Raw genomic sequence first — 25,791 nt, 5'->3', positions numbered from 1 at the left:
CTTATTTTTTGGATGCATTTCAAAATAAGTTGCAGATATCAGTGCCCTCCTCTTCCTAAAATAAACACTTCAGCAGGCATATCATTAACTAGCAGTCAGTGTTTGTTAATAGCCCCTTTTAACCCCAAGATAAAATTTACATGCAATGAAATGCACGTATCTTAAACATACCATTTGATGAGTTTTAACAAATGCCTGCACCTGCATAATCCACAACCCTTATCTAGCTATAGAACATTACCATTACCCCAGAAAGTTCCCTCACGTCCCTTCCCAGGCAATACCTGCCTCCACTCTCCCAGAGTTAACTATTCCGATATTTTCTCCCACCATGGACTAGATTCGCCTTTCCCAGGACTTCATATCAATAGGTTCATGCAGTATGAACCCAATTGTGTAAGGCTTCTTTCTCTCAACATTTTTGAGATTTGTGTACATTATTACAAATACCAGTAGTTGTTCTTTTTTATTGCTGAGTAGTAGTCCATCATATACATATGCCATAATTTGCTGAGGCAGGAGAATCACTTGAACCCAGGAGTTCAAGACTGCAACGAGATGTGATTGAGCCATTGCACTCCAGCCTGGGTGACGGAGCAAGACCTTATATCCAAAAAAACTTTAAAAATTATAATAATAAATAAAAAGTAATAAAAATAAAAGAATTAGGATCCAAACCAGGTTCACGCTGACCTAATGAATATCGTATCATGTCATATTACAAATGTTGTATCATACCTTATTACACATACCATATCACATATAATGATCTAATGCAATCATTAGGCCATTATTCCTCTGAAGTTCTTTCATTTCTAAATAGTACTCCCTTTCGTTCTTTTATTTTATTTATTTATTTATTTATTTATTTATTTTTTGGGGGACGGAGTCTCGCTCTGTCCCCCAGGCTGGAGTGCAGTGGCACGATCTCGGCTCACTGCAAGCTCCGCCTCCCGGGTTTACGCCATTCTCCTGCCTCAGCCTCCCGAGTAGCTGGGACTACAGGCGCCCGCCATCTCGCCCGGCTAGTTTTTTGTATTTTTTAGTAGAGACGGGGTTTCACCGTGTAGGCCAGGATAGTCTCCATCTCCTGACCTCGTGATCCGCCTGTCTCGGCCTCCCAAAGTGCTGGGATTACAGGCTTGAGCCACCGCGCCCGGCCTCTTTCTTTTAGTACCATTGATTTGTTGAAACAACTGAATCATTGGACTTTTAAAATGTCCCACATTTTGGATTTGGCTTATTGCTTCCTTATGGTATTGTTAGATTTGGGTTCAATTGTGATTTTCATTCAATAATGAGGACCACTTTCTAGGTGAGACTGTACTTCGTGTTAAGTCATAATATGACAGACACGATGTCTGGCTATTCCACTTTTATTGAGGCTGAAATTGAGCAGATGGAGCACAAAAAAATATGCCGAGTCCTTCACACAATTTCCATCAGTGTTTCTAATGGTTTTAGCATCTATTGATTATAGCTTAAGTCCATTTCATTAAGTGTTGGGAAAGAGGTGTTTTTCAGATGCTTTTGTTCCTTCTGCATTTATTATTATTTTGAGACAGGGTCCCTCTCTGTCACCTGGCTGAAGTGCAGTGGCACCATCAAGTCTCACCATCACCTTGACTTCCTAGGCTGGAGCAATCTTCCCGCCTCAGCTTCCTGAGTAGCTAAGACTACCGGTGCCTGCCACCACACCTGGCTAATTGTTTATTTATTTTAAACAAGAAATTTAAACAACAACCTTCTTGACTTGAAGGAAAAACTATTTAGGGTTCCTTTTTTTTTTTTTTTTTTTTTTCTTGTTTCAAGTTTTAATCAAAGCTTTTATATAAGATTACTTTATTCCTGCATCTTCTCAATAGTTTCTTCCTTGTATTTGCCCTTTTCCTTTCCTACTTGGCGAGACTTGGCTTTCCGTTCAAGGATCTTTTTGCGGTCTTTGTCCAGTTTTAGCCTAGTGATAACTACCTTGCTGGGGTGAATGCCTACGTGGACAGTTGTGCCATTAGCCTTTTCCCGCTGCACCCGTTCAATGTAGATAACGTATTTCTTCCTGTAAACCTGGACTACTTTGCCAATTTGCTGACCTTTATAGTGTCCTCGTACAACCTGAACTTCATCATCCTTTCGGATGGGCATAGATCGCACGTTGTACTTCTGTCTCAGCTCTTTGGAAAGAGGAGAAGACATAATCTTCCTGCGAATGTGGGAAGGTGCATTGAAATGCCTTTTGCGATTCTTGCTTCGGTCGGAAGTCACAAAGGGATTAAATTTCATTTTGGCCGCTCCCGCTTCGGTGATGGCCGGAAAAGGGAAAAGTTAGGGTTCCTTTTGTTTTAGACTAATTTTATCCCTACTTAAAGACAAACTGTCCAACATGTAACAGCTATGTACAATGAAGTTATAAAATTGTTCTTGGTTTTACAATGATAAATGAAAAACATTAACATTCTACAATTGAACAAAGTATGCAAAATTTTTATGGTTTTTTTTTTTGTTGTTGTTGTTAAAACAGCCAAATAACTTACTGAAATATACAGATAAGAGCGGAATGAGCATGCCACTAATGAAGAAAAGGGGGTATTTTAACAGAATCGGTATTTTTCCCCATCCCATCTCCACTTGATATCTGTCAAAACGTACCATTGGCTGTTTAGTTAAAAAAAAAAAGCAATATACTTGTGCACATATACCAGTTACTTTATGTACAATAAAGGAGTGGGGAAGGGGGAAATGAAAGAATAGAGAAAACTATACTGTAGTAGTCAGGATGTGGTGGAACCAAATTGCAGTTTTCTAATTGAGAATGTCATCTTGGTCTGTAAAGAACAGAGTTCTGGAATGAAGTGGGAGGTTCCCTTTTTAGTAGACACCCCCTGTCTGCTGGTAGAACACATCAGTTGTATCTTCATCCTCCATTTCCAACTGAGGCGGTGTGTCTCTTTCATTGGTTGCCTGTCAAATTGGAATCTGATCTGTCTCATTGACCATCCCTATCATTCACAATAGGCTTTTCATTAGTTTACTAAGTGATGTATGCCTCTTAATCCTAAACTGCACCACAGAACCCTCCTGTCCCGCCACCTTCAAATTAATATGATCATTGTTCTCAGTCTTGATTCTTTCCTTGGGTTTTTTGTCTGCCATGGCAAGCGCCGGAGTCTCAGCTGCCACTTCACAAAAGAGGTACCAAGTCTGCACCGAATGAGTACATAAGCAGCACCAGGAGTGGAAGAAGAAAGAGGTGGCAGCGGTGGATGAAGGAGACACTAATTTTGTTAGCTTTTTTTTTTTTTTTGTAGAGACAGGGTCTTGCCATGTTTCCCAGGCTGGTCTTGAACTCCTGGGCTCTAGCAATTCTCCTGCCTCGGCCTCCCAAATTGCTGTGATTACAGGCATGAGCCATTGTGTCCGGGCCCTTCTATATTTAATTAACTGGGATCCAGTGGAGAATTTTCCATTGTCAATGTTTTGGTAACCCTGAAATACTGCTTTTATGTGAAGGGGAAGTAAACTGCTTGGCTCTTTCTCTGTATTTATAACTTTTCAGAGTAATGAGTTGGTACTCTAGCAGTCTCCAAAGGTGACCAATGTATTTTTTCTCCTTGCCTCCTTGTGTATTACGATGAACTGATCGGTGTTAATATACACGTAGTCATATTTTTTTTTATTGATGTATCTCTTAAGTTTTTCACATGCTCTCTCTCTCTCTCTCTCTTTCTCTCTTTCTCTCTTTCTCTCTTTCTCTCTTTCTCTGTCTCTCTCTCTCTCCCCCCTTCATTTTGACACTCAAATTTCTCCCCAAGAACAGTAGGAGCCTCTTCAGGTTTGCGTCTGTGCCTGACATCTAACTGGCCACCGTCCTGTAATTTCCTCCTTCCGCTTCCTGTCCACCTCATTGTCACCACCATGGGCCACAGCCACATCTCTTCTGCCTTTTTTGCCCATTCAGGAAAAAGCCAAACATTTGAAAACACATATCTGGTCCTATCTTTCTGTCATTTCAGTTGTTCTCCATGGCTCTCAGCATAAAGTCCGGGCCCTTGAACCTGGACTTCAGGGCTCACTGGATCTGGCCCTGGCCTCCTCCTCCGCCTCAGCAGCTGCCATGTTTTATCTGTATTGAGGCTGTGTGGCTCCTGGCCTGTAGTCCTGCCCTCTCTCTCCCAGGCCTCGCACACACTGTTTTCTCCATCTGTGTCACCTTCCCCCATGGCTAACTTCACTTCATCCTAGGCCTTGGCTCAGGCCAGTGGTTCTCAATTTTGCCTGCACATTACATCATCTAGGCAGCTTTAAGAAATTCCAGTGTCTGGGTTCCTCCCAAGACCGATTAAAATCTGAATGTCTGGGGGTGAGGTCAACTTTGCTTTTTTTTTTTTTTTGAGACAGAGTCTCGCACTGTTGCCCAGGCTGGAGTGCAGTGGCGTCATCTTGGCTCACTGCAAGCTCTGCCTCCCGGGTTCATGCCATTCTCCTGCCTCAGTCTCCCATGTAGCTGGGACTGCAGGCACCTTCCACCATGCCCGGCTAAATTTTTTTTTTGTATTTTTAGTAGAGACGGGGTTTCACCATGTTAGCCAGGATGGTCTCGATCTCCTGACCTCGTGATCTGCCCGCCTCGGCCTCCCAAAGAACTTTGCTATTTTTAAAACCTTGCACAGGTGATTTTGCTGTGCGGCCAAGATTGAGAAACACAGTTTGGGGTGTTTCTTCCTTTGAGAAACTTGCCCTTGCCCCTCCCCTCCACCCCGCCATGCCTGGGTTCCCTGCCATTTATTTCTGCTGCAGCATTCTGCTCTAACCCTTACTGTACCGCCTTGACCTCACTGTGTTAACCCTAGATTTTCTTCCAGGCTAGATGGACGCTTCATATGGGGTGTGGCCACATCTGTGTGGTTCTTGTCTGTGATTACTCAGCACGTAATAGGTACTTGGTAATATTATATTTGTCAGTGAATGGTGGGGAGATATTTAGACCGTACTTTTGAGATCATTGGAGGGTAGAGACAGTGTCTCACCATGTATGGGACAAAGGCCAGATTCCATTGTCTCCCACCATCATTTTTTTCCAGCCTTATCTTCTGCTCCTCTGAACTCTTTCACTCAGGTGGATTTCAAACAGCTCTACCCTTTTCCCAATTCTGCCAGAAGTTGCTTGACCTCCTTTCTACCTGTCTGATGCATGTTCCCACCTCATGGGCCACCTTTGAACTTAGGAAACTTGTGGGGAACCCTTATTTGACACTTAGCCATGTATATACTATGAGAATGTTTCCAAGAGCATCCATTGAGGCACCTGGTGTAAGAAATAATTTTTATATTTTTGTGAGGTTTAGGAGACTTTTCCTTTGAACAGAAATTAAAGCCTTATTTACTAGAAGAATAACGTGATGTTAAATTGAGACTTGCCCTTTTAAAAATGATTCCTAAATTAGTTATGTGTTTGTGTTTATTTAGCTTTATTGAGATGTAATTCACATACAGTAAAGCTCTCCGTTTGCCCCTATGAATTCTTCTCTGAGTTGTTTAACTTCAGCTCCCCGGTTAGATTTCAGGCATGTGTGATGTAGGACCCATGCTGCCACAGCTGCTTCCAAATACAGCTTCAAGGGTAATCCCCAAAGCCACCATGGGCTATGATGCTACTGTGACTAAAGCTAGTATTGTGACCTTCAAAAGCCTAAAGATGCACAAGGAATCTGACCCATAATGGAGAGCACTAGTTAGATGGCTTCTTAAAACCCAGGTTCTATTGGCACCTGTGGCCTGTTGCTACCTTATCCACCAGAGGGCAGTGTTCCACTCGGCTTAAAGTGGAACCCCAACCCCTACCACCCGTTGAGGTCATGCCTTTCAAAATCCTAGCATTTTAGCTCCTGAAGTGACCCAAAAACAGTGTTTCTTAAAATTTTGCTTGATAGAAATAAATCTTACATTGCAACCAAATATACATGCATACATATGCAACTCCACATATGTATATATAACAAAAGTTTTATAAAGTAATACTTTACTATGTGTAATACACTCTTTCTCTCTCTCTCTCTCTCTCTCTCTCTTCTCTCTCTCTCTCTCTCTCTCTCTCTCTTTCTTCTTTCTTGGCGGAGTCTCGCTCTGTTGCCAGGCTGGAGTGTAATGGCATGATCTTGGCTCACTGCAACCTCCACCTCCCCAGTTCAAGCGATTCTCCTGCCCCAACCTCCCGAGTAGCTGGGACTATAGGCGTGTGCCACCATGCCCAGCTAATTTTTTTATTTTTGGTAGAGACGGGGTTTCACCATGTTGGCCAGGATGGTCTTGATCCCTTGACCTCATGATCCACCCGCCTCAGTCTCTTAAAGTGCTGGGATTACAGGCGTGAGCCACCATACCCGGCCTCTATTTTCTTTCTTGCCTTTTTTTTTTTTTTTTTTTTTGAGACAAGTGTCTTGCTCTGTCACCCAGGCTGCAGTGCAGTGGCATGAACAGGGTTCACTGCAGTCTCAACCTTCTGGGCTCAAGCAATCCTTTCACCTCAGCCTCCAAGTAGCTGGGACCCTAGGTGTGTGCCAACATGCCTGATTTTTTTTTTTTTTTTTTTTTTTTTTTTTGTAGAGATGAGGCCTTGCTGAGTTGCCTAGGCTGGTCTCAAACTCCTTAGCTCAAGCGATCCTCCAGCCTTGGCCTCCCAAAGTGCTAGGATTACAGGCATAAGCAACTGTGCCTGCTATTCTTTGATTTTGATTTTTATTTATTTTATTATTATTATTTTTTGAGACAGAGTCTTGCTGTGTCGCCCAGGCTGGAGTGCACTGGTGTGATCTCAGCTAACTGCAACCTCTGCTTCCTGGGTTCAAGTGATTCTTGTGTCTCAGCCTCCCAAGTAGCTGGGATTACAGACATGCACCACTATGCCTGGCTAATTTTTGCATTTTTGGTGGAGATGGGGTTTCACCATGTTGGCCAGGCTGGTCTTGAACTCCTGACCTCAGGTGATCCACCTGCCTCGGCCTCCCAAAGTTCTGGGATTACACGCGTGAGCTATCATGCCTGGACAATTCTTTCATTTTTAAAAGGTGCTTATTGCCACCAAAAATGAGTTTATTATTCACAAATCAGGTCACCCCCCACAATTCGAAAAATATTGCATTAAAGTTCTTTTAATCCAATACCCTGGATAGTTATGGATGAAGAGAGGTAGGGTTAGAGACGGGACTTACCCAGGTCACTCTGGGATTCACGCAATACCTAGGATGGGGCGTCGGGGCTCTGGAGTTTTAACCCGTTGCTTTTTGTCCTGTATTTTACACTTAGAATTTTCTTAATGGGTCTTGGTTATCCCAGTGACATTACTGTTGAGGTGCATCCAGTGCTCAGGCAGGTCACAGCAACAAGGGCGTGTGTGTGTGTGTGTGTGTGTGTGTGTTCTCCAGCCCCATGAACAGCGCAGTGGAATATCATCTCAGCCACCGATTGTCAGCTCGGTGCTGGCCTCTAGAAGCTGAGCCTTATGGAATCCTGCATGTGGATCCTCTTTGATAATTTCTCTTACCTGAGTACCCCTGGTGGACGTGGCTTAGCAATGGTTTGTATGATAGCTCAGAAAATAAGCATTAAGTCCATCAGCACATTATATAAATTAAATAGGCAGAGAGTCCCTTGCCACTGTCAAAGGATCCGCTTCTGAAATGCAGAAGGTGAAAGTTCTCATGTGGCCCCATCCTTGCTCTGTAGAATGCCACCCGGAGGGCGTTTGAAATCGCCTATAGCCAGGACCGCTTCCTCAAGGATGGCCAGCCGTTTCGCTACATCTCAGGAAGCATTCACTACTCCCGCGTCCCCCGCTTCTACTGGAAGGACCGGCTGCTGAAGATGAAGATGGCTGGGCTGAACACCATCCAGACGTAAGTAGGAGGGCACATGGCTGTCACCTAGGCTTGAACACTCACTCTGGAGAGAGGATACAACTGTATTTCTCAGGGTGGCTATTTGATTGCTCAGAAATGGGAAATAGTCCAGTGTGGTGTTCTGGGAGGGGCTTGTCATGAACTGGACTGGCCCTTTTTCAAATAATCAACTACTTCTTCCAGTCTTCAATTTTAATCATCAGAAATCATTAAATAAATAGCTTAAAAAGGTAAAGGATGGGGGAAGCAAACAGAAGTAACAATGATTGAGGCCTTACCAGATCCAGGGTACTTTATACTAATGATTCCATTCCCTTGAGATAGGTATTATTGTTCCTGTTTATAGCTGGTGAAACTGAAATTTGCCCAAGGCCGTATCTTTGGCTAGTATTTGAAGGGAAGGGAAGGCATGCAGGCAGCTATAGCACAGGTATGGCTGTAGTCATACAAAAAGATAGGCTAACAGGAGAAAAGCATAACAGATCTGTAAGTTTTATCTGACATGAGAGTCTTCAGAAAAGAAGACCCAAGGTAACCTTTTTACACTTAGATTCTTTGAAAGGTTCTGACCTAGTGGTAGTAGACTGAAGCGGGAAACCCCACAAGGCCTGCCTCAACGGATACTTCTTGGCCTTTCTGGGTAGCATTCCTTCCTTCTGGGTATGGAGCAGGACCCCTCTGCAATGAGGGTCTAGAAGGGAGAAGGGAAAGGCGACCTTTCTAGGTTTCATGGCTTGCTTTGGGAGAGAGGGCTTCTAATTTCTGTGACCCGCACTGGGAGGAATTCTGGTTTGACTTGCTTCAGGGGAGAAGAAGGAGTGGGAGACAGAAGAGCAGGAGAAGGTCAGAGAAAGAAGATTTGCTCCTAAGGCCTTCTAGTCTCCTTTAGTTCAAAGGACTCAGCATGCCGAGGTGCCATACTTTGGGGTATTGTTTTCTGAGCCCCAGTAACAGAATAAGCCTTGTGCTTAGGTAGATTTCTGAAACCCAGTTTGGCTTTGTGGTTCTACTGGGGTAATTGTGTAACTTTAGGGTATAGAATTATCCCAATAGTTACCTCTCTGCATCTCTTCTGCTATTGCAAAGTAACAAACAGGGAAGAAAGTTGGTGTGGCTGGCCGCTCTGGCTTTTGCAGTGCTGATGTGGATTGCTGATAACTTTTCAAAGATAAAGAGTGAGAAAACCCAGAGGCAGATTCCGAAGATAGATGGTGAGGGAGAACCCACTCATTCTTCTGGTTCATTCTTCTGGTTCTCATTCTTCTGGAATGCAGTGGCTCAGTCATAGTTCACTGAAACCTTAAAGTGGGCTCAGGTGATCCTCCCACTTCAGCCTCCTGAGTAGTTGGGATTACAGGCACTGCTACCACACCAGCTAATTTTTTTGTTTTGTTTTGTTTTTAGAGATGAAGTCACACTATGTTTCCCATGGTGGTCTTCAACTCTGGGCCTCAAGCGATCCTACTGCTTTGGCCTCCCAGAGTGTGGGGATTACAGAAGTGAGCTACTGTGCCCAGCTATAATTGTTATGTAATAGGAATTAGTGCTGATATAATTCTGGAATTTTCTGTTGTTGTTGCTTTTAATCAAACTTGGTCCCCACCAAGTTTGATTAGCTTGGGGAGCTGCTGTAAAAATTCATAACAAGGCCCCTCCCAAGAGGCTGCCAAATGGGAAGGTCTGTGTGTCCTATGGTTTATGGTTCTACAAACAGTTTAGACATTTACGTAGGAGATCTGGTTTTTGAGCTCTTTTCCCTTCCACAGAGCACCTCAGTTCAATTATTTATGCAAAATATAATTATAAAAAGCTAAAAACATGACTTACAAACAAATATATAATGGACATATATCAGAAATTTATTTAACTGGACAAAGAAAATGTGGTACATATACACCATGGAATACTACAAAATCACAAAAAAGAATGAGATCATGTCCTTTGCAGCAACCTGGATGCAGCTAGAGGCTATTACCCTGAGCAAACACGGGGATGGAAAACCAAATACCACATGTTCTCACTTATAAGTGGTAGCTAAACTTCGAGTACATATGGACACAAAGAAGGAGACAACAGACAACGAGGCCTTGAGGGTGGAGGGTGGGAGGAGGGTGAATACCCCTATCGTGTACTAGGCGTATTACCTGGGTGACTAAATAATCTGTACGCCAAACCCCCATGACATGCAATTTACCTGTATAACAAACCTGCACATGTACCTCTGAACCTAAAATAAAAGTTTTGAAAAATTTATTTAACTTATTACCAAGGAAACTAGCTATATGGTAAAGCTAATTCAAAGGAGAATTTGAGGAAGGGAGGTTTATAGCCAGTCAAGAAAGGCATGTTCAAATAAAGTTATCTTTAGAGATAAAACTGGTTAATATCGTAAAAGGCAATGAATGAGTTACCTTTGGAGTTGTCTTCCCTGTATGACAATCATCATTTGTTTCTCTCCCAGGCAATAATCTACAAATTAATCTGTAACTTCAAAGTTCTTCCCTTAATCAATAGTAAATAGTAAGTCAAACAAAATATTTCCCTTGGAGAATGAAGGAAGCCTCAGTGGGCCCACTGGACAGTCCTCCATTATAACATGGAAAGGAAATGCAGTCACTGTTTTGCCTTATATCCAAACTCTGGATAAGTTTTTCTTTTCTTTTCTTTATTTTGACACAGGGTCTCTGTCATCCAGTCTGGAGTGCAGTGGCACAATCACAGCTCACTGCAGCTTCAACCTCCCGAGCTTAAGCAAACCTCCACCTCAAGCCTCCAGGGTAACTGGGACCACAGGCATGCACCCTGGCTCATTTTTTTGTGTTTTTTGTGTTTTTTCTGTTTTTTGCAGAGGGTTTCACCCTGTTGCCCAGGCTAGTGTCAAACTCCTGGGCTCTGCCCACCGTGGCTTCCCAAAGTGCTGGGATTAGAGGCCTGAGCCACGTGTCCAGCCTTGGATAATTTTTCTTCCAAAGCACCTTCTTCCTCTTATCCTTGTGTTAGCAATAGTCCTAATGAGGCGCCTTCCCCACTCTTCCTTCTTGACTCTGCCAAGTATCCAGGAAGGGGCTGTGTGTATCTTGGCAGGTATGTGCCCTGGAACTTTCATGAGCCCTGGCCAGGACAGTACCAGTTTTCTGAGGACCATGATGTGGAATATTTTCTTCGGCTGGCTCACGAGCTGGGACTGCTGGTTATCCTGAGGCCCGGGCCCTACATCTGTGCGGAGTGGGACATGGTGAGTGTGGCTAGACTGGGTTCTGCCTGGTGTGTGAGTTGGCAGGCAGCAGCTCTGGGGCAAAGGGCATTAAAGCAGACCTGCATTCCAGAGAGCATGGGGCCTGGGACTGTACCCAGCAGAGGTGTCTTTTACCTTACCAAGGTGCCCAGGCAGAGAGAAACAGGCCGGGGTCAGGGCATGGGCTCTCCTCTTGGTGGTCACTCATATAACTCAGCTTGCTCATCTGTAAGAAGCAGTTAATGGTATCTTCTCTGTCTACCTCACAGGGTAGTTGTGAAACTAAATTGAACAATCTTTATGGAAAGGGCTTTGGTCCTCAAAATGTTGCATTCATGCAGAGTGATCTTAATTGTACTACATTCCAATTTCTAATTTCCCTGCAAGTTATAAACCAGAAAGCCCAGCTCAAATACCTCTTGTCCCTTGAAGCTTTTATTCTTTTCCGTAACTGCTAATAGTAATTTCTGTCTCCTCTGAGCTCCCTTCACGGAATGGACATTATAATGGCTTGTTTTTCCTGACCTAGGGAGGATTACCTGCTTGGCTGCTAGAGAAAGAGTCTATTCTTCTCCGCTCTTCCGACCCAGGTAAGTTGTTACAGATGTCTTGAGAAGATTTATAAAAGCTTCAGGCCATTGTGCACATGTACCCTAGCACTTAAAGTATAATCATAATAAAATTAAATTAAAAAAATAAAAAACAGCTTCAGGCTAGGTGCGGTGGCTCACACCTGTAATCCTAGCACTTTGGGAGGCTGAGGCGGGTGGATTACCTGAGGTCAGGAGTTTGAGACCAGTCTAGCCAATATGGCAAAACCTCGCCTCTACTAAAAATACAAAAAATTAGCCAGGCGTGGTCGTGGGCTCCTGGAATCCCAGCTACTCAGGAGGCTGAGGCAGGAGGATTGCTGGAACCCTAGAGGCAGATATTGCAGTGAGCCGAGATCGCGCTAATGCACTATAGCCTGGACGACAGAGCCAGACTATGTCTCAAAACAAACAAACAAAAAAAGCTTCAACAATTTTTATCAAAAGGGGGAGATATTTTGAAGTTTGGGGTACCTCTGCACAAATACTTTTGAAAGTTTACTGAAAGTCTGAGTGTTTATCACCGTCCAGTGCATAGCACCAAACTAAACCTCTAGGAAATTAAGCTTTGAACTACTTAACCAGATCTTACTGATAAACTGGTAATTCTTTGAATTGGCATTGAGCCCTGTTTGTGGTTGACCAGCTGACCTCAATGCTTTCTCTTCCTATTTACTTAGCATATTCCACAACCAGTAATAGCACCTAGCTAATCAAAATGACAAGCCAGGCACGGTGGCTCACACCTGTGATCCCAGGACTTTGGGAGGCCAAGGAGGAGGGATTGCTTGAGCCCAGGAGTTTGAGACGAGCCTAGGTAACATAGTGAGACCCTATCTCTAAGAAAATTTAAAAATTAGCCAGGTGTGCTGGCATGTGCCTGTAGTCCGGCAGGCTGAGGTGGAAGGATTGCCTGAGCCTAGGAGGTTGGGGCTGCAGTGAGCCATGATTGCACCACTGCACTCTAGCCTGGGCAACAGAGAGGGACTTTGTCTCAAAGAAAGAAATAAGGCGGGGCACAGTGGCTCACACCTGTAATCCCAACACTTTGAGAGGCCAAGGCAGGCAGATCACCTGAGGTCGGGAGTTTGAGACCAGCCTGACCAACATGAAGAAACCCTGTCTCTACTAAAAATACAAAATTAGCCGGGTGTGGTGGTGCATGCCTATAATCCCAGCTACTTGGGAGGCTGAGGCAGGAGAATTGCTTGAACCTGGGAAGTGGAGGTTGCAGTGAGCCCAGATTGCGCCATTTCACTCCAGCCTGGGCAACAAGAATGAAACTGTCTCAAAAAAAAAAAAAAAAAAGAAAAGAAAAACAAAATGACAGTTTCTGGGATGGTGTCACTGGATTGCTTGGTAGCTGCAATGCCTTCTATTTTTGTCTACTTTTACAGAGCAATGTGTAAATGGTGGTTTTTTTGTCTTACTCCAGTACCTTCATGTTTTGCACACTTAGCATATTATTGGTGTTTTCATATGTAGTAACTCCTTTAATCCTTATGCCAACTTTATGTGGCATGTACTTTTATTATTCCTATTTGACAATATAAATGTATAATTTATTAGAACTTCATTTGATACAGAAAATAAGTCTTCCTGTGACTGAGAAGAGGACACACTGTTCAGTGACTGTTTTCTTCGTTCAGCAAACGTTGCTTGGATATGTTCTGTGCTCCAGGCTTTGTGTCCTATGGCGTCTTAGTCCATTTTCTGTTGCTTGTAACAGAATACCTGAAGCTGAGTCATTTATAAAGAAAAGCATTTATTTCCTACAGTTATGGAGGCCGAGAAGTTCAAGGTGGAAGGGCTGTATCTGGTGAGGGCCTTCTTGCCGGTGGGGACTCTGCAGAGTCCTGAGGGGGCACAGGGCATCACGTGGTGAGGGGGCTGAGTGTCCTAGCTCAGATCTCTCTGCCTCTTCTTATAAAGCCACGAGTCCCGTTCCCATGATGACCCATGAATCCATTAACCTATTAATCTATGAATCCATGAGTGGATCGATCTGCTTATGAGGCCTGAGCCCTCAAGACCCAACACCTCTTAAAGGCCCCACCTCTCAATGCTACTGCATTGGGGATTCTGTTTCAACGTGAGTTTCAGAGGGGCAAACACTCCAACTGTAGCAGACAGATACAGGCACACTGGTCCTTGTCTCCTGAGGAGCTCAGCTGAGGAGACAACTACATGCAGGACAACTTGTATGAGACTTTTATTTCAGAAGGTACTTGTCGAGTCCCATATATCCTGATCTCTGCTGCCAGCCCTGGTGTAATAAGGCTGCATTGGCTGCATTGGTGTCTCTTTGTACTAAAAGATGTGTGATGGTGTTAAACCAGGGGTGTTCAATCTTTTGGCTTCCCTGGTCTACATTGGAAGAAGAATTGTCTTGGGCCACACATAAAATACACTAACACTAATGATAGCTGATGAGCTAAAAAAAAATTTTTTTTTAATCATAATTTTTTTTTTTTTGAGAGAGAATTTCACTCTTGTTGCCCAGGCTGGAGTGCAATGGCGCCATATTGGCTCACCACAACCTCTGCCTCCCAGATTCAAGCAGTTCTCCTGCCTCAGCCTCCCGAGTAGCTGGGATTACAGGCATGCGCCACCACGCCAGGCTAATTTTGCATTTTTAGTAGAGACAGGGTTTCTTCATGTTGGTCAGGCTGGTCTCGAACTCCCAACCTCAGGTGATCTGCCTGCCTCGGCCTCTCAAAGTGCTGGGGTTACAGGCTTGAGCCACCGTGCCCAGCCAGAAAACTCAGAATGTTTTTAAAAAGTTTACAAATTTGTGTAGGGCCACATTCAAAGCCATCCTAGGCTGCATGTGGCTTGCAGGCTGTGGGTTGGACAAGCTTGTGTTAAACTGTTCTTGTTTTCCAGATTACCTGGCAGCTGTGGACAAGTGGTTGGGAGTCCTTCTGCCCAAGATGAAGCCTCTCCTCTATCAGAATGGAGGGCCAATTATAACAGTGCAGGTAACCCTGGAGTTGAGCATGGATGGATTGGGGGAGGGGTTCCCATCCATCTGTATTATATAAATAATAGGAGTGATGCAGACATGAGCCTCATAGATCTGTTTCTTTAAGAGATAATGCCGCAGATAGTGCTTTTAGTTAAATTGCATTTGGGAAGGTATTACCATTTTTGAATGCCTGCTATGTGGCAGGCTTTGTGCTGAGTGCTTTGTAAATGCTATTCAATTCTTCCAACCACTGTCTCTTTTCAATGAGGAAGTTTGAAAAGGTTAAGTGACTTGGCCAAGGTCACCCAGCCAGCAGGTGGCAGAATTAGGATAGCATCCTAATTCTGCGGATTCCAGGGTTTGTCTCTCTGTCTCTCCTGCAATATTATTTTCTGGCAGCAGGCATGCAGCATGGACTGAAACACTTTGGTATCGGCACTGCCTCGGCGGTCAGATAAACCTGGAATGGAAAAGGATGTGGTCAACTGGGGCTGTTATGTTTCCTCTCTTGCTTTCTGCCCCATTCTCCTTCTTCCATGTGTTCTTGGCTCTGCAAGGACTAGTATACTGTGGGGTACATTGAACTTCAACAGTTTTTGGTGTTGGTAAAATTACTTAGGTGAAACATAAAACTGTGTTCATTGAACATTGACCAAGGATACCAAGGATGCTCTTTATTTTTTTTATTTTTTATTTTTTATTTTTATTTTTTTTTTTTTTTTGAGGCGGAGTCTCGCTCTGTCGCCCAGGCTGGATGGAGTGCAGTGGCGCAATCTCGGCTTACTGCAACCTCTGCCTCCTGGGTTCAGGTGATTCTCCCACCTCAGCCTCCCATGTAGCTGGGATTACAGGCACATGCCACCACGCCTGGCTGATTTTTGTATTTTAGTAGAGACGGGGTTTCACCGTTTTGGCCAGGCTGGTCTCAAACTCCTGACCTCAGGTGATCTGCCTGCCTTGGCCTTCCAAAGTGCTGGGATTACAGGCATGAGTCCCTGTGCCCGGCCATGACCAAGTATGCTGTTATGGAAAAGAGTAAAGATTTTTTTTTTTTTTGAGACAGGGTCTCGCTCTGTCGCCCAGGCTGGAATGCAGTGGCATGACCTCGGCTCACTGCAACCTCTGCCTCCTGGGTTCAGGTGACCCTCCTGCGTCAGCCTCCTGAGTAGCTGGCATTACAGGCATGCGCCACGATGCCCGGCTATGTTTTTGTATTTTTAGTAGAGGCGGGGTTTCACCATGTTGACCAGGCTGGTCTCAAACTCCTGACCTCAGGTGATCCACCCACCTCGGCCTCCCAAAGTGCTGGGATTACAGGCATGAGCCACTGCTCGTGGCCATGACCAAGGATGCTTTTATGGAAAAGAGTAAAGTTATGTAAAAGTGGCTGCATCCTGGACATCGCAGGGATGCAGAGTGGCGCTCCCTAGGGGAGTGTGGGCCAGGCTTCCTTCTTATGAACAGTACTAGAGGCAGCTTGTGGGGATGGATCATGGTAGGGCGGGAGCATGGGCACTCCCTCGCCTTTCAGGTGTAGGTGGACAGAGGTGCTGAGAGGGCTGCACTGGCCAGGGTGTCCGTTCTGAGGCTTTGCGGTGGGAGGAGATGTCTTCTTGAGAGAGGCCAGGTTGCTGCTCACAGCGGGATGTGTGAGTCGCCCCACATGCCCCTCTCTTTTACCATCTTGAGTCTGTACTGGTTAAGCTAATAGGAACCACATTTTCCTACATGAAGATGTCAAGTCTGAAACTTGGGTGCGTCTTTGCTTTGCATGGCTGTGTTGTCTTCCTTTCTTCTGGTCTCAGGTGCAAACCCTCTTTGGATGCCCTCTTTTTTTCAGTCTCTGCTTCTCCTTGAATCACTTTCAATTTCTGCTCACAACTTTTCTGCCCCTTTGATTTTGGAAGTGCCACGAAAAGTATAATCAAGTATTAATTCTGCAGAGCTGAAGTTGACTGTCGTGGAGCTATTTCTTCTTGTGTCCATCCCTAGCAAACTCAGATGACTTTAACTTGACCCTGGGTCCTGCCAGTTGACTCTGCCCTCCTCCTTCTCTTCCTCTCCCCTTCCCATCTCCACATGCTTGAATCCCGTCTAATCATTTTTACCCCTTGTTTACAAAATAAACAAGTGTAGAGAGACATAAGAAAGCAGAAAAAACATAATTGTTACTCAGACCTCAGGAGCCATAGCAAAGCTCTTCACATTTTGGGAGTTTCCTTGAATATTTTCTATGCCTTTTCTTTTTCTTCTTTCTTACAGAGTAAGTTCATTCTCTGTGACCTATTTTCTGTGTGGCTTTTTTTGCTTCATTCTTTGTCATGAGCACTTTTTCATGTCGTTAACAATTCTTTCATCATCTTTCATGGTTGTCCTACTTACCTTCCGGCGCACAGTTCCTATACGTGTTCCCTCTGTCCGGAAGCCGTCCCAATTGACATATTGGTTTCCGTAAGACTTTCAGAACCGTCACTGGTGCCTCCTTTTGTGAAGCACACGTGGGAGCAGTTTCATCCCCGACACACTGTGTCTCTAGTCTCCTGGCCCCCCACGCCTCTGCCTGGCAGCCATGAGGGCACATCATGTGTTTGTGCACATCACATACCCACCAAACAGCTCTGGAATGGAATAGAAGCTGATTGACTTGATAAGAAGAGGCCGGGCGTGGTGGCTCAAGCCTGTAATCCCAGCACTTTGGGAGGCCGAGACGGGCAGATCACAAGGTCAGGAGATCGAGACCATCCTGGCTAACATGGCGAAACCCCGTCTCTACTAAAAAAATACAAAAAACTAGCCAGGCGAGGTGGCGGGCGCCTGTAGTCCCAGCTACTCAGGAGGCTGAGGCAGGAGAATGGCGTGAACCCGGGAGGCGGAGCTTGCAGTGAGCCAGGATCCAGCCACTGCACTCCAGCCTGGGTGACAGAGCGAGACTCCGTCTCAAAAAAAAAAAAAAAGAAGGAACTGGGGGATTTGTAGACAGTATTTCTTTTTGTTGTTGTTATTATTTTTGTTTTTTGACACAGAGTCTCGCTCTGTCACCAGGCTGGAGTGCAGTAACACGATCTTGGCTCACTGCAACCTCCACCTCCCAGGTTCAAGTGATCCTCCTGCTTCAGCCTCCCGAGTAGCTGGGACTACAGGTGTGCGCAACCACATCGGCTAATTTTGTATATTTTTAGTGGAGATGGGGTTTCACCATGTTGGTCAGGATGGTCTCAATCTCTTGACCTCGTGATCCACCCACCTCGGCCTCCCAAAGTGCTGGGATTGCAGGCATGAGCCACTGCCCCAGGCTTGTAGACAGTAATTCTATCTGTAAAGATTTCTGTAAAAGGGCCAGGCATGGTGGCTCAATGCCTGTAATCCCAGCACTTTGGAAGGCCGAGGCAGGAGGATCTCTTGAGCCCAGGAGTTCAAGACCAGCCTGGGCAACATAGTGAAACTCCATCACTACAAAAAATTGAAAAATTAGCTGGGTATGGTGGCATGCGCCTGTGTTCCCAGCCATTCAGGGGGCAGAGGCAGGAGGATCACTTGAGCCTGGGAGGTTGGGGCTGCAGTGAGCCGTGGTCACACCACTCAGTGCACTCCAGCCTGGGAAACAAAATGACACTGTCTCAAAAAAATAAAGATTTCTATAAAAGCCGTTTTGTGTCTCTGTCTTAATTCATGTTGAAGGGTAGAAAATGGTGGCTTTACTCAATTCTTGATGTTGGTTTTCTCTCTCAGTGCTCAAGAGTTTGAGATGGCCAGGGAGGAGCTACGTGTTTGCAGCCAGGGTAAAAATGAGTCAGACCAGAAGGCTCAAATCCCTGTCTGAGAACATTTAGGGCCCTCAACACTGTTGTGTTACAGATACAAGAAGCCAGGTCTGTGCCTTTACTCATCCTCATGATTCAGTCAGATATGCAGATGTTTCTCTTTTGGGGGGATTAGCTGAGCCAGTGCCACCTATGATGGTTTGCATATGTGGATGTTTATCTCAGTTTCTGCCTGAAAAAACTAAAGCCATTGATAATATCCAAGGTGAAAATAATTAGGAGTGGACGACCTTCCACCCACAACTTTACTTCATCCAATTAACAGGGCATTCATCATGAGGTAATAAGCCTGTTTATGACTATTTGGAAGAGCAACATCTTTAAAAGTCTCTGGTGCTTAAGGAGCTTACAGAATGGAGGCAGTTACTCTAGAACAAAGATCTGCAAATTATGGCCACCACCTACGTTTTTTTGTTAACTAAAAGTATATTGGAATCGCCACACTATTTGTTTATATATTGTCTTTGGCCACTTTTGTACTATAGTGGCAGAGTTGAGTAGTTGAGATGGAGACCTCTATGGCTGCAACGCCTAAAATATTTACTCTCTGGTGGTGATTTGTTTGTTTGTTTGTTTGTTTGTTTTAAGACGGAGTCTCACTCTGTCACCCAGGCTGAAGTTCAGTGGCGTAATCTCTGCTCATAGCAACCTCTGCCTCCCAGGTTCAAGCAATTCTTGTGCCTCAGCCTCTCAAATAGCTGGGATTATAGGCGCCTGCCACCACACCTGGCTAGTTTTTTTGTATTTTTAGTAGAGATAGGGTTTCATCATGTTGACCAGACTGGTTTCGAACTCCTGACCTCAAGTGATCCACCTGCCTCAGCCTCCCAAAGTACTAGGATTACAGGCGTGAGCCACCACTCCTGGCCTGGTGTTGTATTTAAAAGGTTTGTTGACTCCTGCTCTAGAAACATCAGTGTTCCTCTGAACCTAGCCATGACTTTTTCTATGGGTTTTTCAAGCCTTTTCATTTGTATGTTTCACCCACCCCCAGCCTTCACACACCTCTTTTTTTCCTAATTGGTAGTAACATAGAACTTGCGTGGAGTCTTAGCTGCTAGCATTTTGAACACTTACTAGATGCCAGATCTGTGCAAAGTTCTAGTCATGTATTGACTCAGTTAATCCTCGTGATAACCCATCAAGTTAGGTACACTTTACAGGTGGAGTCCCATGGGTAGGAAGTGGCAGAGCTCAGATTTGCATGTAGACGGTTGGGCCTTTGGCAGCCATGCCTGTGACTAGACCTCTAAGCTGCCTCACAATTGTGCTTTCCTTGCTCTCTCAAAACCTAACCAAATTATGTGTATACATTTTTTACAAGCCTGTTTATTTTAGGGTATATGATACAATGATGATAATGGATAAATAAGATCTGGAAAAGCAAGATGATAAGAAAACCAAGGTTGAGTTGGGGTATGGGGGTGGGCGGAAGAGAACACGAGGTGCAGAGGCTGTGAGACCATTTAGTTGCTGGAGCTGACTTTTAAGATCTTTAGCTCTGAATTTCTTGACAGCCAGATGATAAAAAGGAGACATAGTCATGTAAGTAGCACTTATAAAGGTGGAGAAAAGAACCTTGCCAGTATTTACAAAGCTTTTCTTAGCATTTATCTAAATTATTGCAAAAGGAACTTTCATGGAACTCATCAATGGGAGTTTTCTACTCTGCGTAAGTAGCAAATACGTCCTCTTCCAGGATGGTTTCATGACCAGTGAATTCTCTGTCCTAGGCATGCATGCTACAGTCTGTTTTACATCTTGAACCCAAAATCTGAAAGTATTGCCAGAGGGATCCTCTCTGAGAGAAGGATCATTCATGAAACCATTTGGGAGGCAGGACTGTGCAGATAAGGACAGCAGCATTTAGTTCATTTTCATCACTCACCATTCTTCTCCCACTCTCCAACTCTGCACATGGACAAAATTGAGCTGTTGGTGATATCAAATATGGAGGAATACCCTCTTCCCATTCCCTTCCCAAGTTCAGAGCCTTTTCTTCTAGAGCTACCTCGGGCCGTCCCTCCAAGGAACCTTCCCTACCAATCTCTCCCAGCCACTCAGGCTAAGCACCTCTTTTCTGGGGGCTCACAGTTTCTTGTGCTTATGTTTAAAGATCACGTATTCCCAGGATCTCAAATATTTTTGTATTATGTGCACGTTAAAATTCTATGGTTGGGCATTTTAAAATTTTTTATACATGAAATATAGCATACATATATAAATGTGCAGTGTAATGAATCACTATGGTGTGAACACCCACATAAACACCAACCAAGGTCAGGAAACAGCACGTGGCCAGTGCCCCAGAAGCTTCCCAGGTGTCCTTGTTGATCATACACCATTTCATCCCACTGTCCTGACTCTTATGACCATCAGTTTTTTGCTTTTCTTTATACTTTTACCACCTATGTGTGTACTCAGACTTTATAGTTAGGTTTCGATTGTTTTGAATTTTCTCTAAAGGGGATTGTACTGTATGTATTTTTCAGTGTCATGCTTCTTTCACCTGACATTATATTCCTAAGATTCTTTGGTGTATTGGGTAGAGCTGAAGTTCATTTGTTTTATTGCCTGAGAGCAATGGTTCTTTTTTTTTTTTTTTTTTTTTTTTTTTGAGACGGGGTCTCGCTCCGTCGCCCAGGCTGGACTGCAGTGGTGCGATCTTGGCTCACTGCAAGCTCCACCTCCCGGGTTCACACCATTCTCCTGCCTCAGCCTCCCGAGTAGCTGGGACTACAGGCGCCCGCCATCACGCCCGGCTAGTTTTTTGTATTTTTAGTAGAGACGGGGTTTCACTGTGTGAGCCGGGATGGGATAGTCTCGATCTCCTGACCTCGTGCCTCAGCCTCCCAAAGTGCTGGGATTACAGGCGTGAGCCACCGCGCCCGGCCAAGAGCCATGTTTCTTAACCTGTTTTTTTCATCATTGCCCCAAGGATCCCTTTTAAACTTTTTTTCTAAGTGCCTTCTCCTCTCCACCATGAAATTTTAGTACCTGAGATATTGTGTATTGGTTTATTTGCTCTGTGTGTGTGTGTGTATATATATATGTTTAATATATTTTATCCCCAAAGCATCCATTTTTACCCCCTCGGGGATGCTACCCACCTCATTGAGAATGCGTGCTTCAGAGCAGGGACCCCGCCCTCAGCACTGTTGCCATGTTGCACCTGATAATTCTTCACTCTGGGGCTTCCCTGTGCACTGTGGAATGTCTAGCAGCATCCCTGGGCCTCTAGCCACTGGATGCCCTGAGCACGTCCCCCGAGGTGTGACAATCACAAACATTTCCAGACATAGCCACATGTCCCCTGTGGGGCTAAAGAGCTCCTGGTTGAGAACCACTGATGTTATTGAGCACAAACTGAACACCAGTGTGTGTGTGACAGCAGGTCGAATAAACATGCCATGTCTGTCCCTGGCATTCACCCTTCTTATTGCCATGGAGATTTTGCATAGTGTATTAAGGGAAAACACAGTTACAACTGGTGCATGTAATATGATGCCAGTTTTGAGGAAAGAAAACACTGCTGTATATTATTTGTGTATATTTGGGGAGTGTGTGGGTCTGTGTAAATCTAGACAGCTGTATACTAAAATGCTTGCAGTGATTATCTCTGGGCAATGGAATTAATGGATATTTTTCCTGTTTTCTGTCCATTTTTCTAGCGTTTCTACCATGGGAAGGTATTATTCATGTGATGTTTAAAGTATCTACTTTCTATTTTAGGGAAGAATACCACTACAATCTGAACACCAGTTTGGTGTTTTTTTGTTTTTCTTATTTCTCAGTGGTGGGAGAGGGTTAATAGGAGGTAAAGTTTTATGGTGAATTGTTGGTGGTTTTTTCTAGTCAGTTTTGAGGTCTGAGTGAAGGAAGTTTTTCTGGCAATCATTAAGCCTTGTCATCTTAGCAGATGCTCAGATATTTTCCCACACAAAAGCTTGCATTAGGATGGCTACATTGGGATCTCCTCATTTTTCCCTGCTGTGTTTTCACTCACAGGTTGAAAACGAATATGGCAGCTACTTTGCCTGTGATTTTGACTACCTGCGCTTCCTGCAGAAGCGCTTTCACCACCATCTGGGGGATGATGTGGTTCTGTTCACCACGGACGGCGCACATGAAATATTCCTGCAGTGTGGGGCCCTGCAGGGCCTCTACACCACAGTGGACTTTGGACCAGGTTGGTGTTTGTAGTAACAGAAATTGCAGCTTCAGATCAGCTTTGTACTCAGTCAGTTGCTCTGGGCAGCTGTTGTTTTAAGTGTCGTGGGCAGATTGAGATTTTTCACTTCCTTTTTCAAGGAGCAGGTAGAATAGAATACTTGCACGCCTCAGTAACAGAGGGTCATCTGTAGGCCAAGAGCTTCCAGGGTAGCTGCATTTTCAGCACTGGTGGAGCTAGCCTGGAACATGGAGTCTCAGGGGCTGGGCTGGCCCACCCAAGATGAAGAAGCAGGTGGGCGGCTCCAGCTGTGAGAAGCGCTACCTTGTGGCAGTCACTTTTTAGGCTGTGTCTGGGGCATGCTTCTCTGCTCTTTCTGCCCTCCCTGACCTCCCACTCAGGGTTATGTCTTGGCCGTAGCCAACCTTGAGGTCAGCCACTGGCTGGGAACTTACCGTACGCTTTGTTACCTTTCTGCATAACTTAGAACACCAAACTGTCAGGGCTGGAGATGGTTTGGCAGATGTTACAAAAGCTGTGCCAGATTCCTTACACAGTGCTGGGTAAACTGTGGAGATGCTACAAGTGAAAGTTACAGATGGGTGGGCAATGTGGTTACGATGCTTCTGGCCATAAGTAATATGAAGAGAGTCTTCATGTAGGACAGCATCTTTCATAAAGGATATGACAGCTGTATCTGTCCATTCTTGCACTGCTCTAAATAAATACCAGAGACTGGGTAACTTATAAAGAAAAGAGGTTTAGTTGACTTGCAGGCTGTACAGGAAGCCTGGTGGCAACAGCTTCTGGGGAGGCCTTAAGAAACTTAAAATCTTGGCAGAAGGCAAAGGGAAAGCAGGTACATCTTACATGGCCAGAGCAGGAGGGAGAGATAGGAGGGGAAGTGCTACGCACTTTTAGACAACCAGATCTCGTAACTTGTTCACTCACTCTCAGGAGAATAGCACTGAGGGGATGGTGCTAACCCATTCACAAGAACTCCGCCCCCATGATCCAGTCGCCTGCCACCAGGCCCTACCTCCAACACTGGGGATTACAGTTCAACATGAGATTTCGTGGGGACACAGATCCAAACCGTATCAACAGCTAAATGTCTGACTGGACTTTTGTGTGTGTGTGTGGCTATGAAAGACATTATTGAGACAATTGCAATCTTTGAATAAAGTCTATAGACTAGATAAGAGTATTGTATCAGTGTAATTTCCTGATTTTTATATGTATATTGTGTTTATTTAAAGAATGCCTTTGTTCTGAGGGAATGAACACTGAAGTATTTAGGGATAAAGGGCCGTCACATCTGCAATTTATTCTCAGATGGCTCAGAAAAATGTATATTTTTATAGAGAAACTGATAGAGTAAATCTAGTAAAATGCTAACAATTGGGAAATCTAGGTGAAGGGAATAGGAGAGTTTTTTTTTGTACTATTTTTACAACATTCTGTAAGTTTGAAATTACTGCAGAATAAAAAGTTACAGGCTAGGCGTGGTGGCAAGTGCCTGTAGTCGTAGCTGCTTGGGAGGATGAGGCGGGAAGATCACTTGAGCCCAGGAGTTCAAGGCTGCAGTGAGCTGTGATTGTGCCACTGTACCCCAACCTGGGCAACAGTGCAAGACCCCGTCTCAAAAAAAAAAAGATACACACACACAAAAAAGACCAGTTCCTTGAGTAGCATAAAGACCCTGATGTTTTCCCCTCTGAGGTATAAGGCACTTCATGCACATCGCACATCCAATGCTTGCCTCTCTTGAGAGGGATGTACAGAAGACTGAAATGAGGAAATTAGCCTGGTGTCGCTTTTTTTTTTTTTTTTTTTTTGAGATGGAATTTCTCTCTTGTTGCCCAGGCTGGAGTGCAATGACATGATCCCAGCTCACTGCAATCTCTGCCTCCTGGGTTCAAGCATTCTCCTACCTCAGTCTCCCAAGCAGCTGGGATTACAGGCACCTGCCACCACGCCTGGCTAATTTTTGTATTTTTAGTAGAGATGGGGTTTCACCATGTTGGCCAGGGTGGTCTCAAACTCCTGACCTCACATGATCCGCCTGCCTTGGCCTCCCAAAGTGTTGGGATTACAGGCGTGAGCCACGGCGCCCAGTCTGTAGTCACATTTTTAAGGAGGTTCTTCTACTACTAAAAAAGAGAAGAACAGAAAAGAACTGACCTTAAGTGAATGGAGTGTTTCGAGAGCATTTGGTGATAGAAGGACTCATCCGTTAGGTTGGTTACGTTGATGCAAAAGTGATTGCAGTTTTTGCCTTAAAAAAACAAACAACAAACAAACAAAAAAACAGGCCCAGTGCAGTGCCTCCCACCTGTAATCCCAGCACTTTGGGAGGCTGAGGTGGGCGGATCATGAGGTCAGGAGTCTGAGAGCAGCCTGGCCAACATGGTGAAATCCCATCTCTACTAAAGATACAAAAATTAGCTGGTATAAAAATCATGGTGGCACACTCCTGTAATCCCAGCTACTCAGGAGGCTGAGGCAGGAGAATTGCTTGAGCCCAGGAGGCGGAGGTTGCAGTGACCTGAGATCGTGCCACTGTGCTCCAGCCTGGGCAACAAAGTGAAACTCCATCTCAAAAAAAAAAAAAAAGAAAAGAAAAGAAAACCATGACAAAAACCACAATTACTTTGGCACCAAGCTAATACAAAGTGCTGCAGAGGAAGTGACGTGCCGGTTTCCTCCTGCTTTGGTCAGGCTTCTCATCACAGGGATGAAAAAGCATGACATTTTTCTGTTGGGAGGAACAAATTGAAGGTGATTATGAATGTGTTTTAAGCATAATTTGTATGAGGTGACAGTATGACTGTCTTTGCTGGGGGTTGGAGAAGAGACAACCACAAGGCCCGGGTACCTGGGGCAGACAAGCCCTCCCGTCAGAGACTTTTGCCAGCTTCATTGCTTTGTGTGGGAGAGGGGCATTGCCCAGTGGGTCTTATGAGAACAGTGTTTAAAAATCTGAATGCCACCTAATGCTTAATAGTGAAAAAGACAACCAATGAGATTCTGCTCTTTCTCGATCAGCATATTCTGTCCTGAAAGCTGGCCTTACAGAGAAGCCAAATGCCCATCTCAGAGCAAGTGATTATC

At 44.7% G+C, this 25,791-nt stretch overlaps 2 protein-coding genes, 1 long non-coding RNA gene and 1 pseudogene across 6 annotated transcripts in view; 1 reads left to right on the top strand and 3 right to left on the bottom strand.

The window, feature by feature from the left end:
* GLB1 (galactosidase beta 1) overlaps positions 1 to 25,791 on the top strand; it is a 114,059-nt gene that overhangs the window by 18,329 nt on the left and 69,939 nt on the right. The window contains 5 exon segments of the mRNA XM_033212911.1: positions 7,720 to 7,889; positions 10,977 to 11,127; positions 11,657 to 11,717; positions 14,604 to 14,698; positions 22,515 to 22,695. Of these exon segments, the coding sequence (XP_033068802.1) occupies positions 7,720 to 7,889; positions 10,977 to 11,127; positions 11,657 to 11,717; positions 14,604 to 14,698; positions 22,515 to 22,695 (658 nt within the window).
* LOC117084319 (60S ribosomal protein L26) lies at positions 1,803 to 2,324 on the bottom strand. Its single transcript, XM_033212914.1, has one exon. The coding sequence runs from the start codon at positions 2,278 to 2,280 to the stop codon at positions 1,843 to 1,845; it is 438 nt and encodes a 145-aa protein (XP_033068805.1). The 5' UTR covers positions 2,281 to 2,324; the 3' UTR covers positions 1,803 to 1,842.
* On the bottom strand, positions 2,866 to 3,440 carry LOC117084318 (annotated as a pseudogene).
* On the bottom strand, positions 14,694 to 25,049 carry LOC117084320. Of its 4 annotated transcripts, none has more exons than XR_004437401.1 (3): positions 24,862 to 25,049; positions 23,133 to 23,256; positions 14,694 to 15,145 (listed from the first exon to the last, which is right to left on the bottom strand). It is a non-coding gene; the product is annotated as an uncharacterized LOC117084320 (long non-coding RNA). The 4 variants fall into 4 exon arrangements; XR_004437398.1 differs by lacking the exon at positions 14,694 to 15,145 and adding an exon at positions 19,302 to 20,438; XR_004437400.1 differs by lacking the exon at positions 14,694 to 15,145 and adding an exon at positions 19,302 to 20,417.

The sequence above is a fragment of the Trachypithecus francoisi genome, unplaced genomic scaffold, assembly GCF_009764315.1.
Source record: "Trachypithecus francoisi isolate TF-2019V2 unplaced genomic scaffold, Tfra_2.0 Lachesis_group0, whole genome shotgun sequence".
NCBI classification, from domain to species: Eukaryota; Metazoa; Chordata; class Mammalia; order Primates; family Cercopithecidae; genus Trachypithecus; species Trachypithecus francoisi.
This window is presented reverse-complemented; position numbering and strand designations above follow the sequence as displayed.